At 44.4% G+C, this 20,830-nt stretch overlaps 2 protein-coding genes across 4 annotated transcripts in view; one reads left to right on the top strand and one right to left on the bottom strand.

Moving 5' to 3' along the window:
* The window catches only part of Slc35f2 (solute carrier family 35 member F2), a 136,096-nt gene extending 122,566 nt beyond the window's left edge, over nt 1-13,530 (bottom strand). For both annotated transcript variants that reach the window (XR_005870411.1, XM_040730229.1), the window contains exons 1-2: nt 13,397-13,530; nt 3,744-3,963 (exon numbers count right to left, since the gene is read on the bottom strand). The gene's annotated coding sequence lies outside the window, so the exon portion shown is untranslated. The remainder of the gene's footprint in view (nt 1-3,743; nt 3,964-13,396) is intronic.
* A 66-nt stretch (nt 13,531-13,596) lies between these two features.
* Nucleotides 13,597-20,830, top strand: part of Cul5 (cullin 5) — a 53,384-nt gene continuing 46,150 nt past the window's right edge. The window contains exon 1 of one of the 2 annotated variants that reach the window (XM_040730228.1): nt 13,597-13,730. In XM_040730228.1, the coding sequence (XP_040586162.1) occupies nt 13,707-13,730 (24 nt within the window). In that variant the 5' untranslated portion in view covers nt 13,597-13,706. The remainder of the gene's footprint in view (nt 13,731-20,830) is intronic. The other variant, XM_040730227.1, reaches the window with a different exon arrangement.

Below are 20,830 nucleotides of genomic sequence, written 5' to 3'. Positions count from 1 at the left end.
GAAACATCAGAAAGTCTAGAGCAATCTCCAGTCTCCTCACTCCTTTCCTGCAGGAAGAGAGCTAGGGGACATCAGGAGATTAAGGCAGGACCTCTGTGTAGGTAAGGGACAGAGAGGAACTAGAATCAGAATTTTATGGGAAACAGCCTCAGGGGTGAAGGAAAGAATTAGGTCTGAAAAGAAGATTTTCTTTGTGAGTTATGATTCACATCTGCAGCACTTTGCCTCTGTTTTCTTTGATGTTTTTTCATTGGGGATCTCCCCTGGAGCTGTCCACTTCAAACCCCATCCTCAGGCAACTTATGGCGGCCGACCCCGCCCTTCCGAGCCTCTGACCCTCTGGGTCAGACTGAAACCTGCTTTGCTCAGATTAAAATCTGAACTTTAATTGGCTTAATTGGTTTATTGCATAGGTGGAGAGACTGTACATCGCCATATAAAAATCTATCATTTTCTCCTGAAGTCATCCTTCAGACAGAATAAAGCATTCAGTCACAAAATTGGAGACCCAATTATGTTAATCACCCATACTATGTTGGAGTCCACTAACACAAAAGGTCAGGTTGTTGGAACCTGACATTATGCTAACCCTACCCCTGACAATGGGTGGGACACACATGCAACATTCAGACAGATACTTAGGCAGCTCAAAGGACCCTGTGTTGGGTGGCCACATCATGGCTATGTCTTGAGTTACGGGGCTGTGTAAGGACTTAGCATGCATGTGCAAGTCCCCTTTTAAGCAAGCACCTCCACTTGCTCTCACTCTCTGCCTTCTCTGCCCCTCTTCTCTCTCTCTGCTCCCAGTTAGCCAACACCCCCCTTCTCTTCTTCCCTTCCCCTTCAATAAACTCCATGTGGGTTTTTTGACTCGTGGTTCAAGTTTCATTGCATGCCGATGCAGCAAAAGAACAACACAGGGGAAATGTGTTTGTCCCAAAAATATATACAGTGGGCACTGGGTTTTCAAAGTGTGATACTCTGGCATCTGTTTTTGGAATATTTGGAACCTTGAGACATTTTTCTAGTATTTCAGCATTTGAAGATTGCTTCCTACCTTATAAAAAGTATTATTTAACCCATCCTTGTTTAGAAAATACAACTGAAGGATAAGCTTTGATCTTGGTTGACAGTTGTTACACAAAAAATAAATGACCCAGAGACAAATATTGATGTTCAAACTTCAAGCTGAAGATCAGAAAAGCAAAGTAGCCGGCAGTAGCTCTCACTCTATCTCAGACTGAAAGGTGATCCTGGCTCCACCAAACCTCAGACTATAACTTCTCCTCAGCGTGGCTGGAGAATCCTGAGACTGAATGTCTTCCTATACTCAATGTGGCTGGAGAATGAGTGCCTCATACTGAGACCTAGCTCCTGTCTTCTCTACCTTCCTAATGCTGGGATTAAAAACATGTGATCCCAGGTGCTGAGGTCATCTTTGTGTAAACTGTTTCTCTTTAGGACTGGATCAATCTTGTGTAGATCTGGGCAGCCTTGGACTCACTAAGATCTGACTACCTCTTAATCCTGAGTCCAAGGATTAAAGGTGTGTACCACCAACCCCTAGCTTCTGGCTGCTGGGATTAAAAGTGTGTATTACTACTGCCTGATCTCTATAGTTTGAGGCTTACTTTACTTTATGATTCCTCGGAAAAGCTTTTTTTATTTTATTTTTTTTATTTTCCAGTTTAAATTTAGATAAGAAACAAGGTTGCCTCACAAGTCAGTTCCAGGTCCCTCTCCCATTCCCTCCCCTCCTCCCGTGGCGCCCCCCCCTTATCCCCTCATTCCCTCCCTGGGGGTGTCCATAGTCTGTCATTTCATATAGGGCAGGGCCTAGACCCTTCCCCAAGAGTTCAGGGTGAGAGTGCACCTCACATTGTTCTAAGGGAGTCCAAAGTCCGTGTGTATACTTGGGATGGGTACTGATCTGCTGCCCAAGGCTCAATAGATTCCCTAGGCCTCCACACTGACACCCAGATTCAGGGGGTCTTGATAAGTCCCATGCTGGATTCCCAGGCTGATGCCTGGGATTCTCGGAAAAGCTTTAATAAATCAAAATAATATATCACCACAGACAGTAATTCATGAAGGACCTTGAAAGAACTGATGACTATTGACAGTTACTTTAAGAAGAGCTAGCCTTAGAAGGATCAGACCCTCACCCAGACCCCTGCTTTAGCAACCATGACTGGCTACATAAAAGACCTAGCAAGACAAAGGCCCCTGACTCAGTGCATGTGCTTAGTTTCCAGCCTTCTGGCCTTGCAGGAGCTGCCCTAGGTCAGATACCCTCTACATGGCAAAGAACCAATCATAAGTTAGCTAATGTGCCTTCTGGTAAATGTGGTGTAACAGTGACATCAAAATGGGTCTCTTGGTGATTTTGGGGTTCAGAATTTGGGCACAAAAGCCTATGCTGTACCTGGGCCCTGATCATCTTTTAGCAAGGATTGGGTGAAATGCCAAATTTGTAATGTCCATAGTCTTATGTTACACTCCAAAGGAGATGAGGTTACCCTTAGTACACCCTGCATTCAGACAGTTTGAAACTGCTGGAGACTTGCTTCATGTGGGGGTTCATGTCCCAAAGATGTATGGAGTTGGGGAGGGCCATCAAGATCTGAGGATGAGTCATAATGGCTGCCAACAATGTTTAACTGAAAAAAATAGGCTACCTTTTATTGCACACAGGATTAAATGGGAGAAAATGGGCATGTGAGCTGGTGTGTGTCTTGAAGTCAGGGATTGAGGAGGCTAACCTTGACCTTGACAATAGGCACCAGTCACAAATGAAAGGGCCATCAATTCCTCTTGTGTGCTTTAGCAAACAGGAACTTTCCTCAAGCTGTTCAAGGAATGGTAATCCTTATCCAAATGCCTGACCTTGGGAAAAGGATTACTTCTGGGGAGCAGACACTATACTACAATTTCCTAGTCTTAATATATGGGCTTGTTTCCCTCTTTTTTTTTTTTTTTTTTTTTTTGTAGCTTTGGACCAGACTGGCCTTGAACTCATGGAGTTCCATCCGCCTCTGCCTCCATAGTGCTGGGATTAAAGGCATGTGCCACCACTGCATATCTCTCTCTCTCTCTCTCTCCCTCTCTCTCTCTCCCTCCCTCCCTCCCTTTCTCTCTCTCTCCCTCCCTCCCTCTCTCTCTTAATGCTCCCAAAAAGGGAAGGTCCTGATGTCTTTACTCTTTTCCCATTATTCTGTACCATTCTGATTTCTCTATACTTAATAACTGAACTTTTTGCCCTTAGTGGCCTCAGGCTCTGGATCTGAATTGTAGGCATTTCATCCTTGGAATCAGGTGTGTCTAGTAAATCTCCACCTTTCCTGTTCTTGGTGTTATGAGGAGGACACAATGGAATTTCTAGTTCTTTGGTGGCTGGAATTTTTTTCCAATGAATTATTCTGTTTAGAGAGGCTACCATTGTATATATTTTTATCCTTTACCAAAGCCTGCACAAAATTTCCAAAGGGAGCCGGGCATTGGTGGCACACACCTTTAATACCAGCACTCAGGAGGCAGACGCAGGTGGATCTCTGTGAGTTCAAGGCCAGCCTAGTCTACAGGGCTAGTTCCAGGATAGCCTCCAAAACAATACATAGAAACCCTGTCTTGAAAAACCAAAAAAAATTCCAAAGGGAAAAGGTATTACTATTTCATTAAAAATGAGAATAAAAAGGTGCTGGAAATGTTGAAACACTGGAACTTTGTCAAGCAGCAGTGCTCACCACTTGGATTTGGTTCACAACAGTCTTCCTTTCTCCACCTTCTAGGGCTTGTATCTGCAGACTCTTGCAAGTTTTCAAGTGAAGTCTGGTTACCTCCAAGTCACTGCTCTATCAGCATCTTTCTTAAAAATGGTCCATGTGGCACAGGTGTGCATGGAGTTGCTCCTGGGACTTCTTTCCTTTTCGCTGCCACGCCCAGGTCACATTATTGTTCCCTCTACTGTTAAAAACAAAAACAAAGAAAAAACTATTTTGTTGTGGGACAGAGTTTTCCTATGTAGCCCAGGCTGGTCTCGACCCCAGAATCCTTCTGCCTCAGCTTCCCAAGTGCTAAGATTATAGGCGTGTGCCACCACACCCAGTTTAATGCTCATCATTGTCTCTTAAAAAAAACCCTTTGAGTCCTGTGTTAATGGAATAACTATCCATTACCTCCTATTTTCACAGTCATATGCAGACCCTTCCAGGTCATATGCCTTTATTCCTTGATGGAATTAGATACTGACACCAATATCATTGTCTCCAACAAACTCCATGTCATAGTTCTTAATGATTTCACTCTCTGTGTATTAATGTGCTAATATTTCAATAAAGATTGTTTTCCTGGGGTATGTATGTCTGTGATTGACTGTAGGTACATATGGGCCATAGGGTTTATGTAGATAGAGGTCAGATGACAACCAACCTCAAGAGTCTATCTTCTCCTTCCACCTTGCTTGAGGCAGGGTCTTTTTTTTTTTTTTTTTACGAGACAGGGTTTCTCTGTGGCTTTGGAGGTTGTCGGTCCAGCCTAGCCTCGAACTCACAGAGATCCGCCTGCCTCTGCCTCCCGAGTGCTGGGATTAAAGGCGTGCGCCACCACCGCCCGGCCAGAGGCAGGGTCTTTCTTGTTTTGCTACTATGCTTCATGCTTGAGGCTAGCTGGCCCTTGAACTCCAAGGAATTTGCCTGTCTGCTTCCCATTTTGTGGTAGGACACTAGAATTAAAGCTATGCATTATCATGTCCAATTTCTACATGGGTTCCAGTGATCCAAATTTAGGTAACCAGACTTGTGTGACAAAAGCTTTTAGCCAATCAATCACCTATCTTCTCAGCCAAGTAAAGTAGTTCTAGGGATCTAAACTCAGGTCATCAGGCTTGAGTGACAAAAGCTTTTAGTCAATGAACTATCTTCTCAGCCCAGTTAAGTGTTTTGTTTTAAGGCAGTGTTTGAGACAAGGAGTTAGGACATATGTGGCTAACTTGGGAGATAACTCAGTTGGCAGAAACAAATGAGGAGTTAATTACCACCCTTAGAGGTGTGCTATCAACCTCATGGTAATGAATCAAACCTAGTGAGTCCTCTGGTAATCATTCTGATATTTAGCAGCATCTTGCCTGTGAACCTGTAACAGTGGCCACGTCCTTTGGGTGTGGTTTCAAGTGTGGATGTGACCCAGTTAAGGTGGAGGAGCTGGGAACTGGGAAGGGAAGTCTCCTTGGGTCATAGAGAACATCAGAGAGGCATGGTCTGCATCCTTCAAGCAGGGATGCCTTGACAGTTACTGTTGCCTGTTTAAGCTCATCACCTACAAAACACCTACTTATCATTCATCTCACCTTCATATATATACCACATATATAGCTATATACCAGAAGACCATAGAGTACTACCCACTGGTTTCTTACCCTACTGTTAGAGTTAGTCCTGGAAACATTTGCTTCCTCAGGCTTTGCTGAGCTTGCCTGTGACATTTGTGTGATCCTTGACCTTTGGAGAAGAGCCTGAATTCAAAGCAGAAAGAATTATCCTTGCCAAGTGGGACGTTGCCACTGAGAATTTGAGCTCACATAAAATGTTTACCACAGTGCCTGCTGAAACTGGGAGTAGGTAGGCCTGTGTATGACATATGACTGGCCAAACTTATGGTTATGCCTGGCTTTTCAGTTTCCGTATCTGTTTTCCTGTGTTTTCTCCCTTGATCATAGCTTAGCTTTTGGCATTACAATGGCTACTACTACTACCACCAGCTGTCTTTGTCTTTCCAGCTGGGTCCCTTTCATTTCAGAACTTCAACAATTCTTAGGTCCTCACCTGATTACAGTACTTTGATCCTCCACCTAATTCAGCTCGATCCAATGGTCAGTCATCTTTACTCCTGGCATGTTTGCTCAAATTCATCATTTTCACTCAGCAAAACTCACTTTAGTTACTACAATCCGATTATATCCCTACTCAATGCCTGTACCTAAGTGAATATAGCTACAGAATCAGACACTATCACTTATAAGCTTGTAAGACCTACAAATTATTAGTACTACTAAATCTTTGTTTCCTTAGCTATGTTCAAAGGTTGAAATTAACATTTCAAACCAGGTTGAGTCCCTGAGGCAGGAGGATAGAGTGTTCCAGGCCAGCCTGAACTGCATAGCAGGAATCTGCCTCAAAAATTCATAAGTAAACACTTCTGGTTTACTAGCTGCAAGAGGACAGGAATCATAGTACAGGTCCCTTCACTGTCCTACCACTAAACATAGCAATGTATTATCTTTTCTCCTTTCTGCTTTAATTTCACATCGTCCTATCAACTGAAGACTTTGGATATCAAGTAGGGAAGGAAAGCAATAAACAGAACCTTCAGTTTACTTTGTTGTCTTGTTTCTGCACTGCAAAGTGGTACCAAGGCAGTTTCTGTTTTCTTTCCTTACTGACTCTGAGTCTGAAATATTGGGAAAAATAAGACTAACATTCAAATATGGGCTGTATAGAGTACTTGCTGTTCCTCTAGAAGACCTAGGTTCAGTTTCCAGCACTCACATAAAGGCACACAACCATCTGCAACTCCAGTTCCAGGGGATCTGACACCCTCTACTGACCTCTGCAGGCCCTGAACACAGAGTTCACAGACTAGCACACATACAGGGTCTCTCTGTGTAGTCCTGTTTATTCTGGAACTCACTAGGCACATCAGGCTAGCCTCAAACTCAGAGGTCCTCCTGCCTTGCCTTCCAAGAGCTGGGATAAAAGGCACTACCACAGCCAGCTTAAATTAAAAAAAAAAGATCTATATTATATTTTAAAAAGGACATGTATATATAACAAAGGAGAGAGATACAAATGCATGACCATGCCCATGAGCAGTGGCATACCTGTGGTCCCAACATTGTGAAGACTGAGGCAGATAAGAGTGAACCCTGGTCCTGCTTGGGTTTGAGCCAAGCCAAGCAGCCAGGCCTGCCCTACAGAGACCATTAGGTGAGGAGAAGTACAGTGGCTCATCAGTAGCAGGAGCAGTGCCCCAGCAAGAGGCTGAAGGACTCATGGAAAATGGATGTGGATTACAGAGGGCTGGATGGGGTAGTGTCTTTCATGTCACGTACCTAACTACGTTACTTTTCTCATGGTGGTGACAAAATACCCTGACAAAAGCAATGCAAGGAATGGTTGATTTTGGCTCACAGTTCATGGGTACAACTCATCATAGTAAGTGAATGGAAATGAGGACAGACCATTTCTAGGCATGGTTGAAGTTTTTATTATACATAAGAGGGAGAGTTCAGTTAGAGGCGTCTGGAAGGGTCTAGACTGAACATGGCCAGCAGACTGAACCAGGCCATGAGAGGAGAGAAGAGCGGCAGGGAGAGTGAGAGAGGAAGAGAGAAGGAAGAGGAGGTCCAGGGAACAAAGAGTGTATGGGAACCAGGAGACCAAGAGAGTGCTTAGCCAAAATGGCTCAGTTATATAGGGATCAGAAGCTAAGGGAAGGGAAGCCTAGCCCCTGGGCTGGAGAGGTTTAAGGTAAGAGGTGGGGTGAGAAGTCCTGGGAGGAGCCACAGGTCTAGGTTTCTTAGAGAATCATATTGGATCTACTCAGGAAGTAGAGAGCAATGAATCCTACTGTTAACTTCCTTTTTGCTTTTTCTTCCCCAGTTAGGGCAGATCTTCCCATGGCAATTAACTCAATGTAGAAAATTTCTACATTTTAACCCAATGTAGAGAATGTCCAGAGGTATGTTTGCATGGTGATTCTAGATCTTGTCAAGTGGACAATCAAGATTAACTATTACGCTAACCTGGTGTCTTTTTGTGACTGGGTCTAGCCCAGGCTGACCTTGAACTCACTATGTAGCTGGGATGACCTTGAATTTCTGCCCCTTCTGCCCCTGCCTCCAAAGTGCTAGGACTGAGGTTGGCAGCACCTCTCCCTTGTTTATGTGTATGTTGAGCAAGGACTCTACCAACTAAGTTATGCTCTTTCTGACAGAACAACTAACACAAGCAATAGGATAGTTTCAGGCTGTACTGGATATTGCATCCAGTCAGGAAGGTTTGGAGGCAAATATCCAGGGCCAAGGGTGGGCTACCTCCCTGAGTTGTTGGTCAGGGAGGTCCCTGAAGATACCAGGTTTGCTCCTTGGTGTGTAGTGGCTTGACTGTTAGAAGTGTAAGCAATTATTTTCCAATTGGATTTAAAGTCTGCTCCACAGAGAAAACTCACATGTAGTTCTGTAAGGCAGGACAAAAAGCCAATGGTTGGGAAGGTCTTAGGCCCCAGTAGGGAAGTCATTGCAACTATGTTGTTAAATGGGTATTATGTGCCTATTAAATTGCCTTCTAAACATTTGTGATTATACACATAATTACTGCTGCTGTCAGCCTGGTTTGTCCTGGAGGGAATTTTTTTCCTGTAGTGTACTGCAGAGACTCATTAACCAGTTAGTTAGCCTCCTGAGAATAACTGTTGCTGTGGCAAAGTGGTCCAGTGCTCAGCTACCAATGGGAGAAAATCAGGTACCTACAGTACCCACCCCTACACACACACACACACACAATCTCAGGGTACTTCATATAAAAGGATGTAAAGAATATAATACAAAGGAATGGATGGCACATTGCGTAGCTACTTCTTATTGAAGCATTTCTTCCTAAAGAGAGGAAGAAGGCTAATGAGACTCAGGAAGCAAAACTTAGAAAGCTCAAAGGTTATATACACTTAAAGTTGCAGGAAACCACTGTTCTATATGGTCCAGAATGATCTACAACAGCTATACTTTCCTTTTTTTTTTTTTTTTTTGGTTTTTCGAGACAGAGTTTCTCTGTGGTGGTTTGGAGACTGTTCTTGAACTCGCTCTTGTAGACCAGGCTGGCCTCAAACTCACAGAGATCCACCTGCCTCTGCCTCCCGAGTGCTGGGATTAAAGGCATGCGCCACCACCGCCTGGCTATACTTTCCATTTTAAAAGAATGCATTTATTAAATACATAGCAAGCAGAAGTAAAATAAATAGAAAGTAGCAGAAAGCAAAACATGCAGCAGAGACAACTGAAGTAATCCAACTGAAAAAGCAAGCAAAAGGTAATCCTATCAAATCCAGGGTTTACAAACTGGAACTCGCTTGGTAGTCCAGGCTGGTCTCGAACTCACAGAGATCCGCCTGCCTCTGCCTCCCGAGTGCTGGGATTAAAGGCGTGCGCCACCACCTCCCGGCTTCTATGTGACTTTTGATAGCAATACAGAACTCAGACTTCAGCATGCACCCCAGCTGTGGTAGAACCATGGATCCAGACATGGTCCTTGGCAGAAACCAGGTCTGAATGTCACCATTGCCCCTGGTGGAAGTACAGGCCACTCAAATCGGCATGGGTCTCAGTGGTAGTGTGGCCTTCAGACACCAACATGGCCCCAGACCTCAGGCGTCTGCATGGTCTTCTATGGTAAAAGGAGCCTTGGACATCAGCATAGACCCTGACTGCAGTAGGGGCATGGACCCAAACATGGCCCTTAGCTGCAGCTCTGGCCTGGACATCACTATGGCACTGGATAGCAGTGCAGGCCACTCAGATCTGCATGCATCATGGCCCTTGGACACCAACCTGGACTCAGCTCAGATGGGTGACCTGACCCTGTTCGCATCTTCATGACCCTCAGTGGCAACAAGAGCCACATATGTCAATCCAGACCCTGACCATAGAGGGCCATGGAACCAGACTTGGTCCTTGACAGAAGCCTGGGCCTGGATGACCCTATGGTCCTGGGTGGCAGCACAGGCCACTCAGATCTGCATGGCCTCTGCTGTGGCATGGCCCCCAGACTCCAACAAGGCTACAGGCTGTGGCTGATCCCAGGCCTTCTTGTGGGCCCTAGTGGCAACCTAGGCCACAGAATTCAACACATACCCCAGCTGGACCCAGATATGACCCCAGACAGCAGGTAGGCCCAAGTGACATTGTAACTCCAGGTGGTAGGCCTCACCTCACAGATCAGGATGGCTCTGGCAGCAGCATGGCCCCTGGACACCAACAAGGCCACAGGTTGCAGCCTAGACCCAGGATTCATGTGGCCTTTGGTGGCAACATGGGTCACAGACATCAACAAAGACCTCAGCTGTGGTAGGATCATGGAGGTAGGTTCATGGACCCAGACATGGTCTTCGGCAGCAGCCTGGGTCTAGTTGTGAAGGCCACCCAGATTGGGATGGCTCCAGTGGCAGCTTGGCCCACAGATTCCCAACATTACTCCAGGTGGCAGCTCATACCACTGGAATCAGTATGGCCCTCAATGACAACAGGAGCCATGAACATCAATACAGACCCTGGCTGCTGTAGGACCAGACATGGCCCTTGACAGCAGTCTGGCCCAGACATCACCATGGTCCGTGTGGCAAGCAGACCTCCCCCATCAGCCTACCCGTCACCATCTTCATTTCTTCCTTTCTGTCTCTTTGCACAGTGCATGAACCATTCTGTTTCTCTCTCTCTCCCATTTCTCCACCACATATTTGCTTATTATAACAGGTGCAGGGCAGACCCATGGATGTCTTCCTCCAGCCAGGGCCTTGAGGATACTGGCTGGCTAGCCCTGGACTAAGCAGAACTGCATGGGGGAAGTATGGATTTCTTCCTGTCAGCAGGACCTTGAGGACACCCTGCTGGCCTGTGGCTGGCTAGTCCCTGTCTGATCTCCCTTCTGTATCTGCATCATCTGCTTTCTTGTTTTTTCTTCATAGCTCTTCTCACATGTGAAGTTTAATTAATACCTAAGGTCTCTACAAGAAGTAATAAATTCTAGCATTCAATATATTAATATATCATATTTAATGTTTAAAATTTCTAAATTTTGTGTTATGGGTTTTTGCTGAACTCGCTCTGTAGACCAGGCTGGCCTCAAACTCACAGAGATCTGCCTGTCTCTGTCTCCTGAGTGCTGGGATGCTTGCCTGCTTGTATATTTTTGTACTATGAAAATGCCTGGTGCCTGTAGAGGTCAGACAGGAATCACATGTGAGCCCCCTGTTGCTTCTCGAAATCAAATGCAGGTCCTCTGGAAGAGCAGTCAGCACTCTTAACTGGCCACCTCTCCTGCCTTTATATTTAATCTTTGCAATAGCTCTATGAGGTAGATGCTTTTTATACTAATTTCACAAAAGAGGAACCTAAGACTTACTGTGCTTAAGTAAATCACTCAATGTCTAAGAAAAGTGGAGATCTTATCCCATCTTAAGTCCATTTTCTTGAGACAGGGTCTCACTGTGTAGCTCTGGTTGGCTGAAACTCACTAGAGTGCTAGGGACTAAAGGCTTGTTTCACCACACCCAGCCCAAAGCAGATACAAGGAATTCTTGACCATTTTGTAGGCATACACCTACAAGCCCAGCACTTACTTTAGAGGTAAAGGCAGGTGGATCTCTGTGAGTTCTATGTCAGCCTGATCTATATTCCTGGCCATCCAAGTCTGCATAGAAGGATACCTTTAGAATGGAGCCGAAAGCCTGCTTTTCTGAAAAGCACTCTGGGTATTTTAATATACAATTAATACAATATTTGAGAAACTATTTAATATAAACTGTAATGCATACAGAAGATTAAAGGTGTGCGCCACCACTGCCTAGCCCAAAACACACTTCCAACAACGGAGATTTTATGAGGCAGGAGGGAAGAGATTAGAAAACTGTTTTTTCTTTTTCTCCTTCTAACCCCCCACCCCCAGGGTTTCGTTTTGTGTAACTCTGTGTGTCCTGGAACTCTCTTTGTAGACAAGGGCTGGCCTTGAACTCACAGAGATACACTTACTTCTGCCTCATTAGTGCTGAGATTCAAGGCATGTGCCACCATCAGTGAGAACTTTCATTTTAAAGTATTCCAGATGGTACATCTTATAAATCATGTTGATATTTTCTGTCTTTGATACTGGGCATTGAATTTAGAGCCCCACAAATGCTAGGCAAGCACTTATACACACACACACACACACACACACACACACACACACACACACTACCCCCACTTCCAAATGACTTAGAATTCATCTTTGTAGCAGAAGGGCATCGAACCTGCAATCCTCCTGCCTTAGCCTCCCAAATTTACAGGTCTTACCCACCAGGCCTGGCAAATATGTAATTTTAAAATATATAAATTTTGCTGGGTGGTGGTGGCAAACGCCTTTAATTCCAGGACTTGGGAGACAGAGCCAGGTTGATCTCTGTGAGTTTGAGGCCAGCCTGGTCTACAGAGAAAGTTCCAGGACAGCCAGAGCTGTTACACAGGGAAACTCTGTCTCTGTCTCAAAAAACCAAAAATAAATAAATGAACAAAATAAATTAATAAAATTTAAGGATCTATGGAGCTTGCTGGCCACTAACCTAGTTTCAGGTTCAAAAAATGATCCTGTCTGTGTCAAGGAAATGTAGCCAGAGAGCAATAGATGTCCTCATGAACACTTTATGAAGGTACAAAAGATGCTGTTAGCAGCTGGGGTGGTGGTGGTGGTGGTGGTGGTACCAGGACAGGCTCCAAAGCTACACTGAGAAAACCTGTCTCTAAAAACCAAAATAAACCGGGCGTTGGTGGCAAACGCCTTTAATCCCAGCACTTGGGAGGCAGAGGCAGGCAGATCTCTGTGAGAGTTCAAGGCCAGCTTGGTCTACAGAGAGAGTGCCAGAATAGGACCTAAAGCTATACAGAGAAACCCTGTCTCGAAAAACCAAAACAAACAAAATAAATAAATAATTTAAAAACTCACCTTAAACAAACAAATAACATCCCCCAACCCCCAAAAGAATACTGTTATTAATTTGCATAATGTAATAACAGCTAACCTGTGAGATCCCTACATAAACTCTATTCTCTTGTTTAGAGATTCAAGATTTGAAGCGACAGTTTGGAGAAAACAGCATAGGATGCTCTAGGTCTAGGATATGTTTTAAGGAGTCTAAGATTAATAACCGAGTCTAAGATTAATAACCAGCCACTTCTTGAACAAGCCGGGCATTTTTGAGCAGAGTGATGTTAGTTAACACGTTTGTACATTCATTCTATTTCCTGGGCGCCTTTTCCCCGGTCAGTCTTTACAGAGGACAGCAGTAAAAAGCCCTCCAGGCTTATCTAACCCAGAGCTCAATGCCCGGATCTGGGGCGAGCGGGTGGGGGGCGGCGCCGGCTCCAGCCAATAGAGGGCGCGCTCCCACCCTCCGCCCTGCCTCCGGACCCAGCGGCTAGCAGGCTCCTCGGTTGCTCCCAAGCACGCCCACGCCCGCTGCGTCACGTGACGCCACCACGGAACCCAAGGTGCCGGGCCTAAGCCGAATTAAAAGTCGTTGCCGGCAGCCGCCGCGAGTGCATCCCCAGCGGCTCGCCCGGAGACGAGTGTGGCAGGCCCGGGAAGGTAGATGCTACCTTTTCCCGGTCAGGTCGGCTCCCGGTCCCTTGCCACCATTCGTCGCTCGCGTCTCCTTGAGCCTTTGCATGCTCTCTCGCGTGAGCAGGCCCGGGTTACCATGTAGCGGGAAAGCCTGAGGAAGCACGGGTGCCGGGTCCGAGCTCGGCGCTGACGGCACGCAGCTTCGGCGTGTGTCCCTCCCCTCCGCCCCTCGCATCTCTGCCGCGGCCCGCGGGGCCCTGCTGGGAACTCCGGCCTCCCGAGGAGGCCTGGCCGCGAGCGCCGCCAATTCTCGCCGCGTCTCGCGAGAGTCCAAGTTGAAGGAACATGGCGACGTCTAATCTGTTAAAGGTAAGCCCCTGTCTCCAGCCGGGCTTCTGCTCGCGACCGACGCGTTTAGTTGCTGGGCAAGGACCGGGCTCCGAGTGAGCGGCGAGATGTGAGAGCGTTTCAGGGTTGTCCACCGGAAGGCATCCGGGACGGCTGTCCCGAGCACCCCGACGCCGGGCCCTGGCCTCGGGGTCCGGAGGCTCCGGTGGTTCCTCCCGCTGACTGACTGAGGCGGAGGGATGCTTGATTTCATGGGACCAACCAGGCTGCGAGCGAGAGCAGTGTCGCTGGGCCCCCAGCGGCCCAGCCATTGTGACTCTTAGGGTCCGTTTCTGCCGAAGCGAGAGTCAAAGACATAATAGGAAAATTCTCGACAAAATGCTACCTAGCAGGTTTTGACTAGGACCCCCCCCACCCCCAGTTCCTTAATTTCTATTCTCACTCTGCCTCCAGGAAATGCGAGTCAGATAGCAGCGCCCCCCTCCACCCCCTTTCTCCCTTTTAAGCATGATACACCTTCTCTCCAGTTCTCTCGTTCTTGACTTCATATTCCCAGGTTTTTTGTTCCTTGAGGAACTGTCTCCCAAGCCTCGACTCCCCTTGTAGGACATCAGATGACACCCGAAGAAGTACCACCGTCGTTTTAGCTTGTAGGAAAGTTTTTCTTATCAAAAGACATTGGAAAGTTTTAAATATCAAGAAGGGCCCGGGGAGGGGGGGATTTTGTTAAAAACTTAGGGAAGGGCTGTGGAAGACATGGGGCAAGTTTGAGCTATGTTTGTGTTTTTAGTAAGAATCCTGCCCTAAAAGTACTGGTTGAAAGAGAGGTAGTGGTTACCTGAGGGAGAATTAACACTGTATTCAAGCTTTGTGGGTGAATAATAACGAAATTGAAAGTGCCCCCTCCCACCAGAAACAACCACAACAGAGTCTCATTAGCCCCATCCTGCTGTACAACCCAGCAGGCCTCAAACTCACAGAACTCCTGCCTCTGTCTGTGCTGAGATTGAAGACTTGCATCACCACCCTGGGGAGTCCTTCAGAAGGACCTAGATTCCCTGAATTTCTCTCTTGGTTTTTGAAGACAGGATTTGACAGGATGACAGGATTTCTCCATGTAGCCTTGGCTGTCCTTGAACTAGGTTAGTAGAGCAGAGTGGCCTTTAACTCAGTGATCTGCTTGTCTCTGCCACTCCCCCCCCCCCCAGTGATGGAATTAAAGCCATGTGCACCCTTTCTCTCTCTTTGTTTTTGGAGACAGGGTTTCTCCATGGCTTTGAAGGTAGTTCTGGAACTAGCTTTTGTAGACCAGGCTGGTCTCCAACTATCACTCAGAGAATTTCTGTCTCTTCAAGAGCTGCCTGACATTGAGTTCCTGAACCTCTGCCCAAGCTTCTTCCTTCAGGAATATGAAATTATCAGTACCGTTTTTCATAGCACTATTGTGATCAAATGAATTACATATAATGCTTAAAAATAGTGATTGCACTTAATATACAAGCACTAGAACTTCTGTGCCTATTCCTATAAGAAAACCATTGGGCAGTGGCAGCACACATTTTTAGTAACAGCACTTGGGAGGCAGAGGCAGGTGGAGGATCTCTGGGTTCGAGGCCAGCCTGGTCTACAAAACAAGTTCCATAACAGCCAGGGTTGTTATACAGATAAGCTGTTACCCTGTCTTGAAAAACAGAAAACAGAACAAATAAACAAAAGAAAGAAAGAAAGAAAGAAAGAAAGAAAGAAAGAAAGAAAGAAAGAAAGACAAACAGATGAAGCTGGACCTGGGGGTGCAGGTCATTCCCAATGTGGAGGTTACTGAGGCAGGAGGATCATGAGTTCTAACCTAAACTGGATTAAGTAGTGAATTTGAAACCAGCTCAGACTACATTATATATCGACTAATTCACATAAATGATATTACTGACTCTACTCTGCTTTGTTTTTCATAATAGTGTAGCAAAAATTCTTTTTAACATTTCATTTTTGTTTTTTTCAGGATAGGGTTTCTCTGTAGCCTTGGAGCCTATCCTGGAACTTACTCTGTAGACCAGGCTGGCCTCAGCTGTCTGCCTCCTAAGTGCTGAGATTAAAGCTACCACTGCTCAGCTTAATCCCAACATTCTTAAAGTAGAGGCAGGTTGATCTCTGAATTCCAGGCCAGCCAGGACTATAGTCAGAGCCTGTCTTTAAAACAAAAGAAAAAAAAATTACTGTAGAAGACTCTGAGGTCAGATGTCAAATACACTGCAGTGTTTTGATGAGCTTGTCCTGTGAAATAATAACCATGGGAAAAAGCCAATTTCTGAAATGAATATTATTTAGTATGTGATTGATTTATTTTTTTTGAGGATTTCTTTGTAGTTTTTGGTTGACCTTGGTACTCCATATATAGATAGACTAGAAAGATGTACACCACCAGGTCTGGCTTATAGTCTAAGGTGGAATTTACAATATGATGGACAATTGATTCTGTTACCTGCACCTCATTTGTCATGTATCCACCTATTTGAGCTTTTTTGGAACTTTTTTCTCTTGTTGGAAGGTTGAACCCCAAATACATATTGAAAAGTAGTAATCAGCCCATTGGTGGTGGGTGGTACACACCTTTAATTCCAGCACTTGGGGAGGCAGAGGCAGGTGGTTCTCTGAGTTCTGTTGAGGCCAGCCTACAGAGTGAGTTCCAGGACAGGCTTCAAAGCTATGCAGAGAAACTCTCTTGAAAAAATTCAAACCAGGGCCTGGAGAGATGGCTCAGAGTTTAAGAGCACAGGCTGCTCTTCCAGAGATCCCGAGTTCAATTCCCAGCAACTACATGGTGGCTCACAACCATCTGTAATGAGATCTGTTGCCCTCTTCTGATCTGCATGTCATTGGGTTTGCTAGTTCTGATTTAAAATTTCTCTCAGGGTCCCACAGCCTGTTGGGCAGAAATCAACCATGGGGGTAGCATGGCTTAAGCTAGATCACCAGGTGTGCGTATACATGCTGGCAGAACACTATATGTAATAAATAAATAAATCTTAAAAAAAGAAACATTGAAATCCTAAGACATGCTTTTATATTGGAATTTTATTTCCAGATTTTATTTTCTGGTTAGATCACATGAACCATCATTGGATCTTTGAAATCTTTTGAGTATAGAAAGATGTATAATATATTTTGATGTAGTTATTAACTCTGGTCCCTTCTCACTTGGGTACTTTATCTGTTTTTTTCCTTATGCAGTCTATCTGTAGAACATTTCTAGCAATCTGATAGTGCCCTTTCATCTATTTTAGATTAGTTCTGACACTTGATTCTGCCTGTTCTTTTTCTTTTGCAGTTGTCATCTGGGCTCAGAGTGCTCATTTTCATTTCCAGTTGATTATCCTATTCCAAAAACTGTTCAAGCATCTTTCACACCTCAGTTTTTAGCATATTACTTAGCAATTTTGGCCAATACCACACATTTTTCTAGTTTCTCTGCACTGTGCTTTTCCAAGTCACCTTCCACCTGTTCTCTTTTAGCTTTCACTGTCCCCAAGACTTGGTGGCATGTCTCCCTTCTCTGCTATCTCTTTTCCCTCACTTCTAAATATAAGAAAGCTTGTGTTTCTTGTATAATCTTAGCCAGTGCCCTGCTTCTGTCCTCAGGCTTTTGCCTATGTACTTCTGTGTAGGTCTTTTTCCTTAATTTACCACCTGGTTATCTTGAAGCTATCAAGTGTAAGATCATCAACAACATCCTGATTGTCAAACCAGATTCTAGTATCATTGCTCACATCATCTGCTGCTTTTCTTGTTCTGTGACTCCCCCTCTATATTTTACTGTTTACCCTACCGGTTTTACACTGGCATATAAATTATTTCTCAGGATTCAATCTTCAACCCTTTCTTTGTATTTTGTTCTGGTACAGTCCTAACTCTGTCTCTGTCTCTCTCTTTGAAACAGGGTTTCTCTATGTAGTCTTAGCTGTCCTTGAACTCTGTAGACCAGGCTGACTTCAACTCAGATTTACCTACCTCTGCCTCCTGAGTGCTGGGATTAAAGGATTGTGCCACCACCACCATGTTCTATTTCATTATTTTTATCGTAGTGTTGATGTGATCAATCACTATCTGATCCTATCAATTTCTTTGAGACCTTCCCAGTTGACTTTGTGTTTTTTTGTTTGTTTTTTTCTAGACAGGGTTTCTCTCTGTACTTTGGAGCTGACCTCACATAGATAGGCCTGCCTCTGCCTCCCCAGTACTGGGATTAAAGGCGTGCACCACCACTACCACCACCACCTGACATTGCAGTTGACTCAAAAAAAAAAAAAGTAATAAAAACTGAAAAAGAAATTAAATAGGAAGCATACCGTTTTCTCAGTGCAAATTTTTTATCATTTGGAAAGAAGGAAAATGAAAATATAAATGAGCCATTCTAAGTGTCTGTTGTTTTAGACAGCAGTATGCAAGATTCCCTGAAGAGTACAAAGGCATATTAAATAATGCCCATGCTTTATGGGAGAGAGTTCATCATACTCAAAGAGATGGGTACTGATGGTTTTCTCAAAGCAGACATTTCTGAAATGTTACTACACAGATTGAGGAAATTTTGATGGTATAATTAGAGAATGTTATGAAGAGAGCTGAATTTTGAAGAATGGGTGCTCTATGTGTTTGCATGTGTGAATGTGTGCACATGTATATGCTTGAATGTGCAAGCCAGAGGTCATTCCCCAGGAGCTGTCCACCTTGTTCTTTGACACAGTGACTCTCACTTGGCTAGTTAGCCTACACTGGCTGGGAGGGAGCCTCAGGGATACACCATCTCTGCTTCACCAGCACTGGGATTACACAGCACTACCATTATCAGTTTATTGTATTTTGTTTTTCTGAACATGGATTCTGGAAGATTGAACTGTTCTCTCATTTTTGTAAGGTGAGTACTTACCAACTAAGCCATTGGTCTTGTTTTCTGAGGGATTTAAAAAAGTCTTTTTTTTAATTTTATTTTATTTGATATATTTTATGTATACAGTTCTCACAAAGATCAGAAGAGGGCATTTGATCCCTTAGAACTGGAGTTATAGATAGTTGTGAGAGATACCATGAGAACTGAACCTGGGTCCTTAGCAAGAACAACTTGGGCTCTTGATGGTCGAGACCTGCTCCAGCCTCTGGAGTACTTTTTTCTTTTCCTTTTAAAGTAAAACTTTCATTGATAATGACCAAGATTTTAAAAATGTAGGTGCAGAGATACTGTGTAACTGTCAAACCTAGTTTTGGTTCTTACACATAAAATTATGTGTATTCACAATCTGACTTTAGGGGTGTTTGTGCTAAGTGGCATTTCATTGAAACTAAAGCAGTTATTGCAGCTATAGAAAATAAATGTAATTGTGTTATGGGGTATTCACCAGAGAAGATTGCAGGACATGGGTTTAAGCAAATAGAAAGGCCTTAACTACACTAAGCCTTTCTTAGTATGAGCTTTTGAGCCCCCAAATCATATCCTGGGTTGTCATACTTAGAGACTTTCTCAGAACTATGGACTTTGTTTTCTTTCTGACTGGTGGTACTGTCTATGCTGAATTTTATAGCCTGAATGGTATTTTCATCATGCAGTGCTAAGGTCTGGGGCCCAGTTACAATTGATCAAGAATTTAATCTTTTCTAATATTAGCTAGATAATGATGACTTAGGCAGACAAACTGTCTCTATATAAAATTTTTGTGGAGAAGAAAAGCAGTAAGCACAAAAGCAATTAAATATAAAACAGGTTATGATAGGTAGCTGTTACCTGTAAGGTTGTTGGTTGGTTTGAGATATCATGCATGGTCGGTGTATTATCCTGGAATTCTTTTTTGGTTTTTCAAGACAGAGTATCGTATTTTGGAGTCTGTCTCTCTGTATAGCTCTGAGTGTCCTGGAACTTGCTCTGTAGACCAGGTTGGCCTGGAACTCAACAGAGATCTGCATGCCTCTGCCTCCTGAGTGCAGGATCGAGATAGGGCCTTTATTAACATGAAGCCAGGTGTACACTGGCCAGGAGAGTTCTGATTCAGAGTCAAGAATGTACTTGGCTAGGAATATGGATGTAATTCTAAGATTTGAGTGTTTTCAGTTAACATACAGACCTCGGTTTTTTTTTGTTTTTGTTTTTTTGTTTTTTGGTTTTTTTTTTTTGGTATTTCAAGACAGGGTTTCTCTGTTTTGTTTTGGAGGCTGGCCTGGAACTCGCTCTGTAGACCAGGCTGGCCTGGAACTCACAGAGGTCCGCCTGCCTCTGCTTCTCGAGTACTGGGATTAAAGGAGTGCACCACCACCGCCCGGCTTTGGTAATAATTTTTAAACATCTAAATGTGATTAGAAAGTTCATTAAAGGATGGGCGCTGGTGGCGCACACCTTTAATCCCAGCACTCGGGAGGCAGAGGCAGGTGGATCTCTGAGAGTTGGAGACCAAGCCTAGTCTACTGAGCGAGTTCCAGGACAGGCTTCAAAACAATACAGAGAAGCCCTGTCTTGAAAAAAAAAAGTTTATTAAAATCCTGGCTTGTCTGTTTTTTTAATTTGGACTGATAGGAATTGTTTTGAGATGACCATTTGAGAGAAATGTGAAGCCGCTTCCCCTTCCTCCAGTGTCTTATACTAGAACATGACTGCATATGGGACTCAGCAGGTTTAGAGATGTATAACGATAGGAGTATGAATAGTGAACTAAATCATTAGCAGGAAAGCTGTGATTAAAGAACACAAGAATAATTGAAATACAGAATTACCATAATCTAGTTGTTAACTAAATCTACTAAATTCAGTGGCTTTACTGGGTCAGTCTTTTATCAGCAGATTAGAGAAGGGAAAATTTTGAGTTCTAGAATTGGTAAAGAAGTGTGATAAAAGATGCACATGTATCACTATTGTCTTTCTTTTCCCCCCTGCCCTCTTCCCCCCTTTTAACAGGATCTCATATAGTCCATGCTTGCTTCATTTCTCTAGGATGACCTTCAACTTCCTGTCTTCATCTCTTACTTTGGTTTTTCGAGACAGTTCTCTGTAGCTTTGGCGGCTGTCCTAGAACTCTCCTGGCCCTATCCCCGTCTCTTAATAATAATACTCCAGCTGTGTGCCACCACACCCTGCTTGTTTGGTG

This window comes from Mesocricetus auratus, unplaced genomic scaffold (assembly GCF_017639785.1).
Source record: "Mesocricetus auratus isolate SY011 unplaced genomic scaffold, BCM_Maur_2.0 Super-Scaffold_100022, whole genome shotgun sequence".
Classification (NCBI taxonomy): Eukaryota; Metazoa; Chordata; class Mammalia; order Rodentia; family Cricetidae; genus Mesocricetus; species Mesocricetus auratus.
Note: the sequence above shows the minus strand (reverse complement) of the source record. Positions and strands in the feature narration are given on the sequence as shown.